Source organism: Sceloporus occidentalis, unplaced genomic scaffold (assembly GCF_023333645.1).
Source record: "Sceloporus occidentalis isolate IW3139 unplaced genomic scaffold, rSceOcc1.0.p SCAF_180, whole genome shotgun sequence".
Taxonomy (NCBI): Eukaryota; Metazoa; Chordata; class Lepidosauria; order Squamata; family Phrynosomatidae; genus Sceloporus; species Sceloporus occidentalis.
The window spans coordinates 1,477,209-1,496,306 of NW_028317160.1; the positions used below are offsets into that span (position 1 = coordinate 1,477,209).

General features: G+C 37.7%; 1 protein-coding gene across 4 annotated transcripts in view; it reads right to left on the bottom strand.

The window, feature by feature from the left end:
• LOC149278800 (protein mono-ADP-ribosyltransferase PARP8) overlaps positions 1-19,098 on the bottom strand; it is a 96,474-nt gene that overhangs the window by 20,132 nt on the left and 57,244 nt on the right. The window contains exons 12-20 of one of the 4 annotated variants that reach the window (XM_089501731.1): positions 17,901-18,456; positions 17,752-17,757; positions 14,869-14,922; positions 14,691-14,786; positions 6,720-6,812; positions 5,058-5,183; positions 4,240-4,305; positions 2,004-2,071; positions 1,076-1,124 (exon numbers count right to left, since the gene is read on the bottom strand). In XM_089501731.1, the coding sequence (XP_089357857.1) occupies positions 1,076-1,124; positions 2,004-2,071; positions 4,240-4,305; positions 5,058-5,183; positions 6,720-6,812; positions 14,691-14,786; positions 14,869-14,922; positions 17,752-17,757; positions 17,901-18,456 (1,114 nt within the window). Of the gene's footprint in view, positions 1-1,075; positions 1,125-2,003; positions 2,072-4,239; positions 4,306-5,057; positions 5,184-6,719; positions 6,813-14,690; positions 14,787-14,868; positions 14,923-17,751; positions 17,763-17,900; positions 18,457-19,098 lie in introns of all 4 variants that reach the window. The other 3 variants (XM_089501730.1, XM_089501732.1, XM_089501733.1) reach the window with 3 other exon arrangements.

The window sequence follows — 19,098 nt, forward strand, 5'->3', positions numbered from 1 at the left end:
ATAGCTATATAGAAACATTGCCTAGATCTAAATATGGTTAAGAATACAATTTGCTATTTAAATGAGAAACGTGACTTTGCCTAAAGTCACTATGTATGAAATTCACATTTTGTGGTCGATTTTCATTATGCAAATAATACACATGACTATGAAAAAACTGTGTATTAACAAAGTGCTGGCACAGAAGGAGTTAGGGTTCCATGTCATCAGTTAAATGTGATAGAAAAAAAAACACATAAAAAATAAAAAGCTCCAGACTTGTGACACTATTGATTTTATTGTGTGAAGTTTAGACTGTGAAAAGCTATCAGTGTAAATGGCTAGAACAGGAACTATGCAGAGCCGCTATGGTAAGGCTGGGAATAGCCACTCGGGGATCGTGAAATCCCTGTTTCTAGTGTGTGTGTTTGAAAACAGCAGTAAATCAGGAGAATAAAGTCATGAACAGTGATTTTAATGGCTGCTGAAAATTTTGAATCAACTTTGAAGTAGAGAAGCAGCATTGTAATATAGTGAGAAATAAACATCAATGTAGGGACATCGCTGGATACAAAAGTGATGTATTTGTTGGATATGTAGAATATTCCTGTGAACCTTCTAAAGCAGCTAAGAGCTTTACGGACATTAACCCTTTAACTACAGTTCACTGTAAGTCTACAGTCCACCATAGAACAGCAAACTTTCCATGACTTTGGGTCCATTCAATTTGCAAATTAGAGTTCTTACACCTTGCTAGTCCCCCCCAGGACCTACTGCTGACCACCGATGATCACCCACCCTGTGAAGATCAGGCGTAATAAAATATTATAACATAACATGATGAGACTTGTCAGCCTCAAGCATCATGATTAGATAAAAAGTTTTCACCCACTGCTAAGGGCCCATGGAACTTATATATATACACTGCTCCTTAAAACCCACGTATTGTTAAATACCATGGAGTGGTACAAACAAACAGCTGGAGCTTCAAAACCCTAGAGATTTATTTAACATCAGTAACACCGCTTGTGCATTCAAGCCCATGTGTTGTAGCTGAGAAAACATACATAGTTAACAAAACACAATACATACTTACCCTGTTAACTGGCAGTTTCACTATGTGTGATCTATTACTTGAAATTACCCTGGAAAAAGAGATGTTTTTGTTTAATGTGCTGTGCACAGAAAATGTACAGTATATTTATGGTTCATATTTACCACTTAGCACCAGAAAAGAAAATTGTCAGAGATCAGTGTTTGAGCTGAACTGATGTTACCAAATCAAAGGCCACAGGCCACAGAAAGCAGACCTTCATAGGCAATAAAATGTCATTGCCTCAAAGTCCATTGGGGCAAAGCTGGGAGGCTCCATGTGCCTCTGTAGCACTACATTTAGATGGTCATGCATCACTAGTTGCACCATTTTGGGAATAAGTTACTGTTACTGGTTATAATCTTGCGTACTGAATAAAATTAGGGGCTCAGTCAGTCTTTAAAGGAATTATGACACGTTTTTAAATGTACAGATAGTATCACACTTCACTGAGTTTTTAAATTAAATAAATTAATTGATCTGTCTTTCTCCAAATCCATCAAAGGGACGTATAGATTCACATGGTGTGGGGATGCTGACAGAGGCCACCAGAAGGAGGTACCTAAGGGATCCCAGGCTAGGATACTAAATCCAGTATAAGTTCTTGAATCCTTTCTTATGTGAGCTTTGATTATTTCCCATCTCCTTTCCTTAAGGATTTTCTGTGCTAGCTTAGAACAAGGTGTGTCTGGCTGGAAAAACAAGCAATATGAAGAGAATGCCTCTACCAGCCTGCCACCAAGTGGACATCCTATGTAATACCTCTTCAGGTCTCAACTGAAATAAGGGCTCAAGGAGAAATATAAAGAGACTAATCAGGGTAACCCTAAATCTTTGCCTTTTTACTGTGTATTCCCAAACAGCTGAGAAATATCTTTAAAACTTCACATTATATTTATCTACAATCAACATTACAAACAGGAACACAAACCATTGCAGCAACGGATGGGCTAAGGGATCTTGCTTGTCCATTTGTTTCTTAATTTCCAAATAAGGTGCCTAGGAAGAATTGCAAAAATAATAACGTTCCTTAAAAGCAGAAATAAAAGTCCATGCACATAAACAGGTATTAGTAGAAAAACAGGAGTAAACGCTTGCAAGTATAATACCTTAAATGGGGGTGTAACAATCATGGTCACAGGGGTCGCAAATGCAACTGGGCAACCCCCAGGGACCCCTGTAAACACTTTCCTGCCCCTTTAAAGCCAGCTGCACAGGGAGTTTAGGGATTATCTAATAGACAGGCAGGTTCTTTGAGTGCAAAGATGGCACAGGTAGGCTGTTTTAGGGCACTGACAAGATGTTTGGGAGCAAAGATGGTGCAGGCAGGCTATATAAGGGCATGGCTTGAACAGACAGGCTATTTGGGTGAAAAGATGGCACAGGCAAGCAGTTTGGGGGCACTGACAAGCTGTTATTAGAAAAAGATGACACAGAAAAGCTGTTTGGGGCATTGACAATCTGTTCCAGGTCTCTCCATAGATATTAATCGTCTCCATATTAATCAACCGGAAAAATAATAAGTTACCAAATGATATACTGTAGTGTGGTCTCATATATCCAACATATAAGGACAGAGTTATATATGGGGTTTACATATGATGAGTAAAACCCATGTTTATCTGTGCTCAGGTCCCTTGTTCCATTACAATCATTACTCTGATTTTTGTTGGTGGAAGCGATTTGAGACAATTTGAAGCAACTTGGACTGGGGTTGGAACACAAAGGACATTATCGCAACTACCAAATACGTCTGGAGGAAGCTCATATTTAAGAGCAAAAGGTGTTGAGTTAAGTGATTTATTATTGTTTTTTTTACTGTTTTTCTTTCTCTTGACCATCCTGTGTGTACATACATTTGGTTACACGTTTGTAGTTGTGGATGGTACAAGTAAGATTTATGATTGATTAAAACTACCTGTTGATTAATTACCACCTGCTGACTGGAGTATCTCTTTTAACCTTCAATTTGCTGGAGAGATCTGGGGCCTACCCTCTCAAACTCAAACGTTTGCAATATTATACTATATTTGTTTCATTTTTTATGTTTATGTCCTTATATGTTGGATATATGAGACCACACTACAGAACATAATTGGGTAAATTATTATTTTTAAAGCACACTATATCACCCGTTGATTGCTGTTAAGTAAAATGTAATTGACCACAAAATCCACTGCGCTTTATATTGCGTAAAAATGCGCTATGTCTCTCTATATCTCCTTTTCTTTCTTTTTACTGTCTATTAATGAAACAGTGACTTACATTTGACTTCAAAATGGTCAACTCAGAACTTTGGAAGAAGTCTCCTCCTGATATACATTAATAAAGTGCGATCAAATGTTTTATCTCACAACTTAATCACAGCTAACTGTTCAGATCAACAGAATAACTACAATTATCTCTTGTTCTCTATAAAGATTGCTTCTTACTTGCTAACACTAAAAGGACAGAGCCCAGTGAAGGCTCAATGGAAATCCATCTTGGTTGTAAGTGCATGTATATAAATATCAAGGTGGTCGCTTCTAGCATAGACTCCATTTGATGAAAATAAGATTGCTTTACAGACAGTCGAGCTTAGATCCGCATAACATTGGCATGTTGTGTGACATTTGGTGTGAAGATGTGTAACACCTACAAGAGCCTACCTGGGACTTGTCAATCTCTTATCAGCAGGAAATTGATTTGTTGTAAAATTATAAGGCCAAAATTAGTTTAATAGCCCTACAACTCTCTGTGTCATGGAAGGAAAAATATGGGCACATCTTAGCAATGAGCCAGGTCCCATACGCATGAATGAACCGACTATTATTAGAAGAGCTTCATTCTAAATCTAATATGATAGGTATCATATTAACAGAGGTAATTTGATTGTACAATCTATGGGACAGGGACTTCCTATCCTAATGCCAAGAGTTCAAATACTTCAAGTACTAATACTCCAGATTCCAGTGTTAGAGCTAAGCTGTGCATAGTGAACACTCAGGCAGTGTTACTTTTGCAGTTAATATCAGTTTCTGACCATAGTATTGGGGAAATAATCTATTCTATCTAGTTGTGGTGGATGTTTTATATAGCTTAACACAATAGATAAATTATATAGACAGTATATGTACAATGCAAAATATCAAGAAGAATCAATCATAAATCTAGATGCATCTGCTCACTTGAGTCATCTCTCTGATGGATGTGATACTATCCAGTGCTTTCATAACTCTGTCGTAATTCTTCTTCTGTGAAACAACACACAAAAAAAATATTAATGACTGATGATTATAAGGGAAAACTGGAATATTTAGGAATGTTAGTGTGCATTGTTTATTATTGATAAATGTCTCTTAAAATAATAAAGTATGACAAGCAAATGCTGCCTTGTCAAAACCCATTGACAAGATTAACTTGGGATAAATCCCTCCATCCGAAGGGTTACTGTGCATTCTTAAACACTCCATTCTGCAGCACAAGTGATGGCTGTGTGAGTGGGCATCACACCTCCCCATAAGGTTTATTCATCATAGTTAAAGCTCATCACACTATATAGGGAAAAAGGGAGAAGGATTGGCTCCACACCACCCACAGAGCACATTATGGGCACACATAGCAGGAGAAGGGTGGGTACTAATTAAACACCTTGGTTTATAGGGGATCATGAGGACTTTTGTTTTTAATATTTCTGGTTTGTGGTTTTTCACCTGGTCTTGTTTTGACACCAGTTCTAATTTAGATTTACAATCCCAAACCCACGTCATCTTGACTGTACTGAAGTCAAGCTGATGCAAACCGAGTGTAGTTTAAGGTGGGTGTCCAGGTGAGTTGGGGGTAGTGAATATGCTAACCAGCATTTACTCAACATTTAGTATGTGAAATTAATACATGCCTGTGGTAAAACAGGACACAATTACCAACATTTGTAACATAAATGTTATATAATAAATAAAAAATACACAAGTATGTATATAACATTTAATAAGAATACAATACACACTCTTGGATTAAAGGCCAGGGTCTGAGGGTCATTGGGGTCCACCACCGAAGGATATGGCTCAAAAATGACAACCTTCCTTGGAGATTCCAAAGCAGATCGACACATCGAAACAAGAAGATCTACCACCTGGAAATAGTAGATGTAAATCAATGATCTAATTCATTATGAGTAACAAAAACTATACCGGAGACCTATAGAACATTGTATTGTACTAGGATGTAGTAGAAGTATCTTATCGTACTAGGATGTAGTAGAAGTATCGTATTGTACAAGGATGTAGAGACATATTGTACTATGATGTAGTAGACGTATCATATTAGGCTTTAGTAAAAGTATTGTATTGTACTGTACTAGGGTGTTGTAGATGTATTGTATTGTACTAGGGTGTTGTAGATGTATCGTATTGTACTAGGATGGTGAAGAAATATTGTATTATACTATTATGTAGTAGATTTATCGCATTGTACTTGGATGTAGTAGATGCATCATATTAGGATGTAGTAGAAGTATCTTATTGTAATAGGATGTAGTAGATGTATCTTATTGTAATAGGATGTAGTAGATTTAATGCATTGTACTAGGATGTAGTAGATGTATCTTATTGTAATAGGATGTAGTAGATGTATCTGATTGTACTAGGATGTAGTAGATGTATCTTATTGTAATAGGATGTAGTAGATGTATCATACTAGGATGTAGTAGATGTATCTTATTGTACTAGGATGTAGTAGATGTATCTTATTGTACTAGGATGTAGTAGATTTATTGCATTGTACTAGGATGTAGTAGATGTATCTTATTGTAATAGGATGTAGTAGATGTATCTTATTGTACTAGGATGTAGTAGAAGTATCTTATTGTTATAAGATGTAGTAGATGTATCTTATTGTACTAGGATGTAGTAGAAGTATCTTATTGTTATAGGATGTAGTAGAAGTATCTTATTGTTATAAGATGTAGTAGATGTATCTTATTGTACTAGGATGTAGTAGAAGTATCTTATTGTTATAGGATGTAGTAGAAGTATCTTATTGTTATAGGATGTAGTAGATGTATCGGATTGTATTAGGATGTAGTAGATGTATCTGATTGTATTAGGATGTAGTAGATGTATCTGATTGTAATAGGATGTAGTAGATGTATCTTATTGTACTAGGATGTAGTAGATGTATCTTATTGTACTAGGATGTAGTAGAAGTATCTTATTGTTATAGGATGTAGTAGATGTATCTGATTGTATTAGGATGTAGTAGATGTATCGGATTGTATTAGGATGTAGTAGATGTATCTGATGGTATTAGGATGTAGTAGATTTATCTTATTGTAATAGGATGTAGCAGAAGTATTGTATTGTACTAGGGTGTGCAGGTCTATATTCATTTGTTTTTAAATAGCGTGGCTTTTATGATATTTTTGGGGTATTCGCTACAAAAATTATTGAGACTCCAGGTGGTCCACACACAGCAAATTCAGAACTGGGCAACTTATCTTGGATTCAAACCATATGACATGTGGTAAATGTAGTATGTTAAGTATAACAAGTTGATAATTTTTTTAGAAGCTATACTATCCATATCCTTAGTAATGCAATAGTAATAAGATGCTGATTATAAACGTATGGTACAGGACCTTACTGACTTTATCCAAATATGTTAGGCATACCTGAGCTCCAGTTGCTATTTCATCTGCAGCTTCATTCATGACACCCAGCGTCTGGAAAGCAAATACACACAGTTCCCGTTCACACACGGTGGGCTGTCAAAAGAAACATAGTAACACATGAGTTTGGAATTTATCTTCATGACCTTATAACACTGCCTGGCTTTTTAAACGTAATCTTCAAATTTTACATATGCGACACTTGATCCGTCATAATGCAATAATGAGCATTATAAAATAGTATAAAATAGTTTTACATCAAATGACATATCCAACATGACATGTATATTCTTTAAACCTTTATACTTTACAGAACAGGTAGTAGTTACCTGGAATATATGTCTAGTAGAAGTAGTACAGGTAAACATGGTAAGGCTTGGGATGTGCATAAAGCTATCCTTATGTAAAAAGGTGATTAAAAAGGGAAAATCAGATGGGCCAGCTGGTTCTTTCCCAATTACTGAGTACTTATTTGACATTTCGTGGATATATTTATTCTATAGATCTATGCAGAGGCGATGTTGCGTAGCTTCTTGAATACACAAGTATATATTTCTGATAAACAGCACCCTAGTGTAATCGTTGCATTATAAATATAGAACTTGGAAGTAATCCAGAAAATAGGAAAGCAGTAATAGACAATGCATAGAAATAAAGCTTTGATCTATCAACAAGAACCATCCACAATGGTGGTTTCACCAAGTCATTACAAATAGAAGAAATAGAAGTATTCTTTAGTCTTCAGGTTAAGCACCATGCCTCTCAAGAAAGTTAACTGCCGTTTATAACCCCCACAGCATAGGGGATGGGAGGCTGTATGGATATGGTGCCATGTCTACCCAAAGGGTTAAGTGTTATTTCTAAACCCTATCCCACAGAATAGTGGATGAGGTATGGGTGAGCACCTTGCCTCCATAAAGGGTTAACTGTCAATTTTACCCCCCCCCTCATAAAGCATAGGGAATGGTGGGAAGCATGGATGGATATTATGTGACCCTAAAGGGTTACCCGTTATTTTACCCCCTCTTACCACACCATAAGGGATGGGGAGGCATGGATGGGCTCCCTAAAAGCTTAACTGATGTATTAAACCCAGCACAGGGTTATGCTTTTACTTATATGGAATCCTACTGCATATTGGGTGGGGTTTGGGCACTATGGCCATAGATAATAGGCAAATGATATAAAAAAGAATAAAATGCCAGGTGCCTCCATACTCCTTAAAATATATTTAAATACATGGGATGAATGTGTTATGGTAGCGTTTATTAAGTTACAAAAAAATGTAGAAGTAGAATATGTAGAAGTATACATCAATTAAAAAAACACATCACAATTTGTCTCCGTAAGAAAACAAAATATATACCGTATTGGCTGGGATATAGGCCGCACCCGAATATAGGCCGCACCCTAAAAGTTAGGTGCTTTTTTAAAGAAAAAAATTTCTTAGTAAAAAAAAAACCACTTGCATATGCTGCCACTCTGCCCCCGTGAGATATGCTGCTTCTCTGCCCTTCCCAGATATGCTGCCACTCTGCCCCCCGAGATATGTTGCCACTCTATCCCCCCCTGAGATATGCACTCTGCCCTCGAGATGTGCCCCCCCCCGGGATATGCTGCTACTCTACACCCCCCCTGAGATATGCTGCCACTCTGCTCCCAAGAGGTCCCCCCCCTAGACTTACCAGTGCAGACTCCCCGGGGTCGGCGGGGGACAGCTACGCAGTACGCGTACTCAACTTCCGGTGCTGGCACTTCCGCCGTGGGAATTCCCGGCAAGGGAGATTGTTAAAGCACATCGTGCAGACGTGCCGGCAGCGGAGGCTGTTTACGCTTGCATCGCCGCTGCCGGTGAACGTCTGTGCGATGCGCTTAGACAGCCTCCCATGCCGGGAATTCCCCCGTGGGAAGTGCTGGCAGAGGAGGCTGTCTGAGCGGATCAGAGAGTAGGATGCACGTCTCCTGCACCGCTGCGGGGGATCTGTATCCTAACCCTGCTGCCTGCCCGGGCGCTAGACATCGAATATAGGTTGCACCCCCACTTTAAAGACTTAAAGTGGGGGAAAAAAGTGCGGCCTATATTCGAGCCAATACGGTAGTTTTGCGACATTACATCGTTATAAATATTTGCCTCACGCCTCTCATGTCCTCTTGGGGCATTTTTAAACCAGTGGGGGGGCAATCTGTCTATATGGTAGCAGCACAAATGATGGTAGTTTCCTTTATGTATAGGTTTCACTTATTGTTAAAGTGAAGTATTTCCTATGACTCTAGTCGGAACACAACTGGATGATTTCTAAACCGGTAATTCATAAATGCTTTGAGAATGGCTGTGTTTTTTCTCGTGCTGGCACACATTCAAGCGTATTGCTGGATGCAGCACAGCGAATTAAAACAGCACAGCTGAAAAGTTCAATTAAGGACAAAAAAACCCAAAAGATTTCGCCAACTAGAAGCAAACATTGTGTATTTATATAATGTCTATGCTTTGGCAGGCAAAAGTAAAACAAATGTTTAGTGTACTGTCCATTTTTGTTTCTTTGGGGGTGTCAGTTTTCCAATAATCCCACGTTTTTACTGCCTAATTCAAACATTATTGTTGCAAAGTCTTTTACATATAAAATCTCTAAACAGTCTTTTAGGGACCTATTCATTAAATAATGATTTGGGTCAACAGGCACAGACGAATGTGGAGTCTACTTTTAACACAAAAGCATTATTCTTAAATGTGTGACATAATTGTATGTCTAAGAACTAAGGCAGTACGTTTTATGTGTTACATACGTATTGCATTAGCATATATATATATATATATATATATATATATATATATATATATATCTATATTACTGTAAATAATAGAGTCTGCACAACTCTGCAGACCAATACAGAGTTCTGAAATAAACCTGTGAGCCTCCCCCATAACTAACACACATACAAAGTAACATGTAACTTAACATTCAATTACACATACATAGTTACATACACACACTTCACCCCCCTCCTCTCCTATTTCTCCGTCTCAGGTGCCACTAACCCTAAACTCATCCCTGACACTCTAACACCATAACCTGACACACAAACTAACACACTCAATCACTCTAACACCAACTACTAACACCCATCTACACATGCTTACACCAAATACCAACACAAACAAGATCAAGCTAACACCATACACTAATATACACAATAACACATATGCTGACACACACACAAGCTAACACCATACACTTACATACACCATGCACTAGCACCTCTGCCGGAAGCTAGATCTAATTACATTATTCTTCTTCTTCTTCACGGTCAGACATATTTGACTGTAAGCTCTATGGGGCAGGGAACCTCCCTAATATATGCATAAATATTGCATAATGTTTCTATGAATACCGTATTCCTTGTTGGACTCCACTTATATCTTCCCTTTATTATATCGTAAACTGTAAAGCACTGAGTACATCTGTTAGCACTTCATAGATAAAAATTGAAATACCAGGGACTGCTCTAGGTTTCTCGGGGCCCAAAGATTCAGGAGGCCCTATCTGTAATTATAAAAAAAATGAATAAAACAGAACAAAATACTGAAAATCCCACTTAATAAATACATTATAGTGGCATAAGGAATCTGTGCTTCACCACTTTCAGATTCTCTGAGAGGGCATGTTACACCAAAAGGAACAATAACTACTTAATCTGTTTATCATGTGATAACATGCAATGAGGAGCTATAATAACTATATATAAACAATAGCAACAAACAAATAGGAAAACTCCAAATGTATACAATATTCCAAACTACAAACTTTAGTTGCTCATATACTCCTCAGATCAGTAACAGAACAATACATGAAGCATCACTCACTCATTCTTGACATTTGGAAAGCCATACCAATGTATGTTTATTATGGCATAGAAAAGAAATACTATTAAATCATCACAGCCTTAAAACAAACTATTGGTCTCTAAAAAGGTATCTAAAATAAATAATATGTAAAGTATGAGGAAAAAGTATATAAGGAAAAATAACTGCACACCTTGCTAAATGAATTACCAAATACATAAAATGATATAAACTGTATAATAGTAGTAACTTGATGGAGATAATTTGTAGCCGTCATTAAGCAATATCTTGTTTGACCACACGATGGCGCCTTTACAACACAGTATATAGAAGCTTGATTAACAGTCAGCTCTCTGCAGACTCTCTTCCCTCTTTAATTCATGGAATACTTTTGAGTTGCTGTTCAGCAAATGTTAAATTAGATGTCAATTCAGTGCAGTAAAACAGAAGAGAATTGGCCTTGCTTCATTGCTCTAGCACAGATGAAGGAAATGATTACTAATTTCCTTGAGTAAATCTAAGTTCACAGTAAATCTAAGTCATTGGGAATACATAGTGTGTTAAATGCAACCAGAGCTGAAATTCCACAACTTAATACAGTCATTATGTTAAAGAAATGCAACTTCATTACATTGGGTTGTTTTTTGGGGGTTAATAGGGCTCCTGGGCCTTGTTTCTGTTTAAAAATGTATTTATTTTTCATTTAAATTTTTTTTTTTCTTTTAAAGAGTTTTAAAAACATTTTCATCTGCAATTCACAAAATTGAAAATTGAAACAACTTGTTTTATTTGAGAATATAAAAGAAGTTCTGCAATTATTGGCATGCGAGGACAAGCAACTATAGTAGAGCTTGGTCCTGAACTTTACTGACCACTCACCTTTTTATTGGACCCATCAATGTCAGTGTAAGGACCCATCAAATTCCTCCCATATACCCTTATCGTCTCTTGTCAGATCCCATCCTAGTGTGGAACCAATGGGTCAATACACATGGCAGCATGCTACAAACGTGTAAGAGCATGGTGTGTGGTCAAATGTCTCCAATAGGTTGCAATATTATCTAAAGTGCCAGGGTAAATTTTAATTCCTGGTCCATTCCTACATACAATCATTTAATTAGGCAATTATCACCGTTTTCTTATGAATATCTAATTTAAGAAACCATTACAGGAATACCTGTTATTATTCACCTAAAGAAAAGTCCACCTTGAATTTGAAATTTTCTTTCCCACGAAAGCCAGTATGTACTGCCATTAGTACTAGTGCTATGGCTGAATAGCATCTTTATGATAGGACATGAAATGTTCATGAACCTTATTGTGGGATCATTGGGAAGCTCTCAGATATGACAGTTTGGAAATATCCTGCATCCAGCATAATGACATCATTCCTATCCAACTCGGCTGCTGAATGACCATGGCACATGTAATGGAAATATCTCTAATTTGCATATATTTGGTAACATTTAGAATATAGAAAAATGCTTTTCTTTAAAAAAAAATAATCTTGGATTCCACAGTTATAGTGATCCACCTGACAAGGGGGCCATGGAAGGCAATTTTGTTTTTTTAATTGTAATACCACACATAGCCACCAGGGAAACAAGGTATTGACTGAATGCTTTCTGTGCACCCTTTTCTGCAATCTCTTTCTGATGGTGGTCATACTCAGTGTGTTTTCTGCTAAATATTTTTTTGATGGTGTTATTACTGAGTATTTGGCTGGAGTTCCTCCTTGGGCTGTATATTGTCAGCGCTCTGCAGCCGTTGCGCATTCACAGTTGTGCGTATAAACCAAGCCACAACTTCCTGTCTCATGTATGAAGTTATCACATTAACCATCTCTGTTTCTAACCAATGCATGCTTTGATTTAGACATACATTTGCTATGTGTCTGCAATCTTTATCTCCAAATTCTCTTTTTTACAAAGTGTTGCAAAACAAAGGAACATTACCAAATGTCTGGCTCACTGATCAGCGATACCGTCACTATATTCATGCCTTTGGCTTATATGCAGCCTTCGGATGATATACAATACACAGATGCTATGAAACCTGACGACTCAGCATCTTCAATAAAAACCCACATAAAAAAAAAAACATAAGCGATGCAAGGCTAGAATTTCAATTTGGCAATCAGCATCCAATTAACTTAGATATGCTTAGATTCATTCTTTCAACCTAAAAATGATCATATTAAACAAAAGCACTTTGGAAACCAAAGACATGAAATTACATCATACAATAAATTAACAGTTTATTCCTAAATGAGCTACAAAAGAACAAATCAAAGACTGCTAATTAGCAAATGATTATGTAACACAAATCATTTCTTTCGCAGAATGCAAATCACTACATATCCGTTAACTGAAAGGTGATCTATGTGATTAAAGGACGGGAGGTGAGAATGTCAATTTATTGAGATGTCATACATAAGAGATGCCATAACCTTATTTATGATTTTTTAAAATTAATTAGTATTCTTTCAGTGTTTTTAACTTTCATCAAAAGCTACTGCTGTCTCTGTTTGCTGGCTATAATATGACTAGCACTGGCAAAGTAATTAGGGGCACCTGGAAATGTTTCAGTAGTGGGGGCAAGAGTTCTTAGTTCTTTCTTAAAGGGCATTTATTTTAAAATTGGATGCCCAAATGAAAATGCTGGAACATGAAAAAAAAACAACTAAAATATTAAAACTATTATCAAGATGATAGCTTAATCAGCTAACCAAATTGGCTTAGATTGCAAGCTTTTATGACTACTTAAGTCTGTTCTTCAAGAACGTTCTCGATGTCCTCCTATTTTCTCTGTCGACTCCTTTCCGTCTCCGTGTTTCCTTTTCCGCAGCTCCACTTCCTCTCTTCTTGTGCGTCTTTGTTTTATTTGTTTTTTGTCCGCTTGTCCCGTGTCTTCTTTTTTCGTCTGCTTCTCCGTGAACCTGGTCTCGCAGTTATTTAGCACCTGGGGCAGATGCTACATTTGGCATCCCTAATTGGCCCCTTGCCTTTCCCCCGGTAACTCACATCCACATTCATGCTCAGACACATATACACATTCATGCTCACACTGCTCCCGGTGCACTTTCGCAAAAGGGCAGGGCTTCTGGGCATACCCTCACCCCGATTAGGTGTAAGCATGGATGTCTGTGTTTGAGCATAGATGTGTATGTATAAGTGTGTGTGGGTATGATGTGTAAGTCTTAGTGTGTAAGGATGGATATTGATGTGTAAGTGTATTTGAGCATTAATGTGTATGTGTGTGGGTGAGGAGTATGTGTTATCATGAGTGTGTAGGGTGTAAGTGTGTGTTAGTAAGTATGTGCGTTTGCATGTGTGTTGGTGTGAGTGTGTAAGTCTGTCTAAATGTCTTTTGTATGTATAAATGTGTGCCAGTGCATATGTGGGCTGATGAGGGGGAGCAGGGGTACCAAATATGGGATCTGCCCCAGGTGCCAAATACACCAGGCACGCCCTTGACCGGAAGGCCAGGTTCACAGGGAAGCAGATGAAGAAAGAAATGACAGGGGAGAAGCGGTCAAAGAAAGAAGACAGAAGAACAAGAAGAGGAAAAGAAAAAGTGGAGCTGCAAGAAAGGAGGGGCAGCATTTCGTCATTGGACCCAGCCAGCACAATATCTTGGGCCAGCCGTGGTTGCCGCTTTTCTGCAGTAAATTAATTTGATGCTGGAACCATGGCAATTACTAAATGTGTCCTGTTCTGTCGTGTGAATTTTTTAGGAAAATACATGGACGCTAGAGGTTGAATTTGAAAATAAAATGTAAAAACAGATGTGGTGTATCTGTGAGCAGGTGTAAGTTAATGTAAGTTTGTGCGACAGTCCAGGTGAGTGTGTCTAAAAGAATCACGCATTTTCACTCTTTTCTTTCTTATCTCTTCTCTCTTTTCTTAATAATCTTTCCTCTCCTTTCTCTATCTTCCTTCTTTCTCTTCTGTCCATTTTTTTACTAAACCAAACATTTGTCACTGGTAAAACCCACACCTATGGCCATGCTCCATACACACCTTCAGATGCAGACTCGCAAACATTGTCCAGGAAATGGTTTGGCAAAAGCCAGCAACCATAATTACTTCTAGAAAACACAAAAGAACAGTACTGATGAAGGAAACACTCACCCTCAGCATTGGTCCGTTTTGAAAGACATGGGGTTCATCACAAACCACACAATATTCATTCAGCACAGGGATTCTCTGTTCAGCAAACTCAATGGTCTGAAACAGAAACCACTTCTCAGTATCCGTCTGCAAAAATCTATCCAAACTTATTATCATATATCATCTTATATTATCATACCTGGACAAGAAATCCATGACCTCGTGCTGGAACATTTTTTGCACCATTGTTTGGCTAAAAAGAATCAGTATACATACAGCAAATTTAGTATTATGTTTCCACAACATTTTAAAAACAAGTTCATGTTAATAAGACCAATAATATAACAAAGCAATATAATGACCAACGGGCAATTTCGTGATGTTCGTATAAAACTACCATAGAAAACAGTAAGTTCTAAAACCCTTAGGGCATACCTTATCAGAAAACACTTATAAATAATTATACACACAGATAAATAGTAATACTCTGTGTCTTCACTACAACAAATCATTTCCCATCAATAGTAGTGGTTGATGGCAATAAAACATAGTGTAAAAGTGAAGTCGGCATAGGAACATAAGACATGTCACATTCAGAAAAAAAAAAACATCAATTGATAGACAACAACAAATTGCTATGTATTAAAACAAACTTATCTTACATTTGCACTTTCATTTCTTGCAATGCAACTAATCTCCCTGTGACTAAGAGCTGGTTTCAAATCTTTTAAAAGTCATCAAAACATATATCTACCATTGAGGGCATGTTCTGCACGCTGAGAGATACCTTTTACTGTTTCTTTAAATCAACTCTACCACAACCTCAAATGAACACCGTGTTCCACAAACCTTTTTAATCCTAACTACTAACGTGAAAATGTAGGATCCTTTCATATTGGCAGAAAGCCATTCTGGACTATTTGTGGCAGGCTTCCATGTATATCACTGTTGTGATGCCCAACGTTTGCACTGCTTAATGTGGAAACACCAAGCCAAAGCCTTGGCATCTCTAGTCAACAACCTAATCTGCCTTATGGCCAAAAATGTATGTATCACGTGACATTCGGCAAACAGTAATAATTACACTTGTGCTAATGAACCAAAAATGATTTGGACAATTTTTAGTTCCGTTTTTTCTATTTGTTTTCCGATAACCAATTTCATTTCATGCCCTTTAGGTTCTGAAAAAAATCTGAGAGCAGTTTACATTCTGAAACGAAATTCATTGTCACTCATCCTTATTCACTCTCTCGTGTTCTTTCACACTCTCACTCATGCATTCTCACACTATCATTTACTTTCTCTTACACTTTCATTCACTCTCTGAATATCTTCCTACCTTCTCCGCCGACCAATTCTGTCTCCCTGTGTCCTTGCGACACAGCACCGCTTCTTCTCTTGCATCTTCTTGTTCTTCTTTCTTCGTCTAATTAACAATGTTCCAGCTCAGTCCATAAATGTAAAAATATATTTATGCTGGCTTTCTATCAATATACAGATCTCTACAAGGAGTGTGTTTCTGTGTCTTTTCTGTTTTCGACCCCTTCTTTGTAGACATGGTCACCTGGTGAGCTTTTGCAAAAGGGGCGGGGGCCTCCTGGCATACCCCCTCAGAACAGAGAGGCCAGAATAATGCAGATAGATTTGTGCAAGCTTCTCTTTCTCAGCAAATCTGTCTTCATTATGCTGGCGCCCCAATGGGGGAGAGGGTGTGCCAGGAAGCTCCTTCGTTTTGCGGAAGTTCATCAGCTTACTCAAATGTAGGAATAATCAGTAGCTAACAACAGTCAAAGCTTTCATTATCCCTTTACAAGGTGACAGGTAGTTCTTTTATTTGCAAGTAAATGAATAACAACCAAATGTCCCATCTGTTCTAATGTTGGGAGATCTAAAAACATGTCCTGGTGATGAGTCATTTGCATACCTGGGAGCTTCCTTCTTCCCTGTTGATTCCCACTCAATCTCCATATTGGGGACTGGTGTTTAGTCATGCTCATTCCCTGCCCAGGTTCCTCTCACTTCCTGTCTGCTCCCAATCCACTACCACCAACTTCCTGTCTACGCCCCGCCCATTAAACTTTGACTGAGGATAAACTGCCCTACATGCAGATTTCCATGTTTCTGAAACAAATCCCAGCTTCTGGGTAGCCAACCCGGGGAGGTTCCCAGATACTGGGAGGACTGACTCTATTAACCTAAAATATGTGAACTATTACATAATAAAGATAAAACAAGTAAATCAGTTAAGCCTAAATGTATAGGGTAATTGGTGTGAAATTGTTTTGAGAATTTCACAGAGTTAAAATACCAAAAATGTTAAGAAGAGGCTAGCTACTATCTGACAAACAAACCAATTGTTTAAAATTTAGCTCTTGTTCCAAAGTATATTAAAGTGCTTTAATAAACTTCTACACAAAAAGTATTATGTTAATTTATAGGCATTTATTTATACAATGTGGAGACTGGAGAGTAAGAAATACATAATAAACTGTATGGCTTTAATTGTACATGTGTGATAAACAGTAGTTTGTCTCTTCTTAACATATTAGTATTTTTAACTTATGTGGAAAAGTGAAATGTGGATTTTGCACTAATGCAAAATTAGCCTGAATGTGTTTACTCCTATCTTTATGGTTATAAAATAGGTCAATGATCAAACACCTGCTGCCATAGAGACGACATAACTAACTCAATCGACTTAGGGCTTTTTTGGTTTGTTTTTGCTAAAAAAAAACAAACCTTAAACCTTCTTGTCCTCCTCACTCAAAAGAAGAGAAGGGTTTCAGAAGTTTCACTTAAGTTAATTTTTGAAACATAATATATTTAGAACAGCATACAAAGGTTTCCGTCTGTAAACATACCCTACTAGTAAGAAATATTTAGCCATCAGATGGGTTACTTCAGTATTAGTTAAACCCATAATCAAAGCTGGACATACATCTCAAATGCCCTAATGTAAAAACACTACTGGCACCGTCTACAAACTGAAAAGTAGTAAAATATGTTTTTTTGGTAGAACATAAAGAAAAAAATAGGCAGAGACGGGGCTCTTGTTTAGCCACATTGACTGGGCTCCACATACACTTGACTCCCCTAAAAATGTCAGTCCAGGCATATTATTTGCCTATTAGGAATTCTGTCCCTGGACATAGTAATGACCTTACAGATACACATTTAATTTCTTAATGAACAGTGTGAAAATAATTCTTTACATTGGATGTGTATACGCACAGTGGGTTGTGAAGACGTAGCTGGCGTTAAGATACCAATCAGCCCTGAGGTAAGAGAGAGCCTCCTGCCCTCTGCTATAGGTTCTTTCAAAAGGTCCATTTTTGATGATTTGGGGACACCGGAATAGGTTTTGCTGAGTAGTTTGTGGTTCTTGAGTCCATCTAATTCCTCCATACGAAGGTTACTAGAGTAAGACCTGCTTAAAAGTTTATGGGGCTTCAAGGTGCTGTTGTGCTCACATCTGGGATCTCCAGAACAAGAACGACTTAGCAGTTTATGTTGCTTTAGTGATATGCAGTCATCTTGCTTAATGGCTGTGGAGCATTGACGATTCAAGAGTTTGTGTGATTTCAAACTCATAGTTTGTTCAGCCCTAGGGTCACTAGACAAAGAACGGCCAAAGTTCCTGTGAGATTTTGTGTTACACATGTCTTCAGCCTTCACTGTGCTAGAGCAAGTTCTTCTCAACAATTTATGGGTTTTTGAGATGCCATCTTGCTCAGATTTTAGTTTTACTTTGCTTTTCCCACATCCAGGAGGGGGATAGCTTGGCGACCTTCAAAAATCAAATAAAAACAATTAAAGCAATGCTTGATGCAGGCATGTAATCCACTTTTCCCAAGTCATTGGACTATCTAGACATCCATCTCTTATCACACGCAATCAGATTTTTCACCAGTTGGCACATATCGCCTGTCAATTTGGAATCTGCTTTTCTGCATTAACCCAACCTCGTCTCCCTCTATTCCAGAAACGTCACTCCTTTGGCTTTGTTAGACTATTACAGCTTCTTTATATGAAGAAATTTAATAATTACAATTTCCTTAGCATGCACCTAACCCCATTATCCCGCTTCGCCACTAATATTTCAACTTATCTTTTCTATGTGTTTTGTAATTGCTGGAAACCATAGGCACAAGGAAAGATGTGTGTTCTAACAAGTAGTGAGCTGTTGATAAGGGCTGCTGACATTGCACTTGGGGGGACTCTGTTCTACAAGGCGCCCAAAAACACATTAGGATATTAAGCTATTGCTTGTGGAATGTTAAGCGCAAGTTAAATCTTAAGCTTAACACATGGTCCATGATGTTTAATGCAACAGATATTAAATTCTATGAACTTCGCCTTATGCAACTCTAACCATACATCATTATTTGGGTGGGGTGTTGATAATGAGTACAAGATAATGAGCCAACAC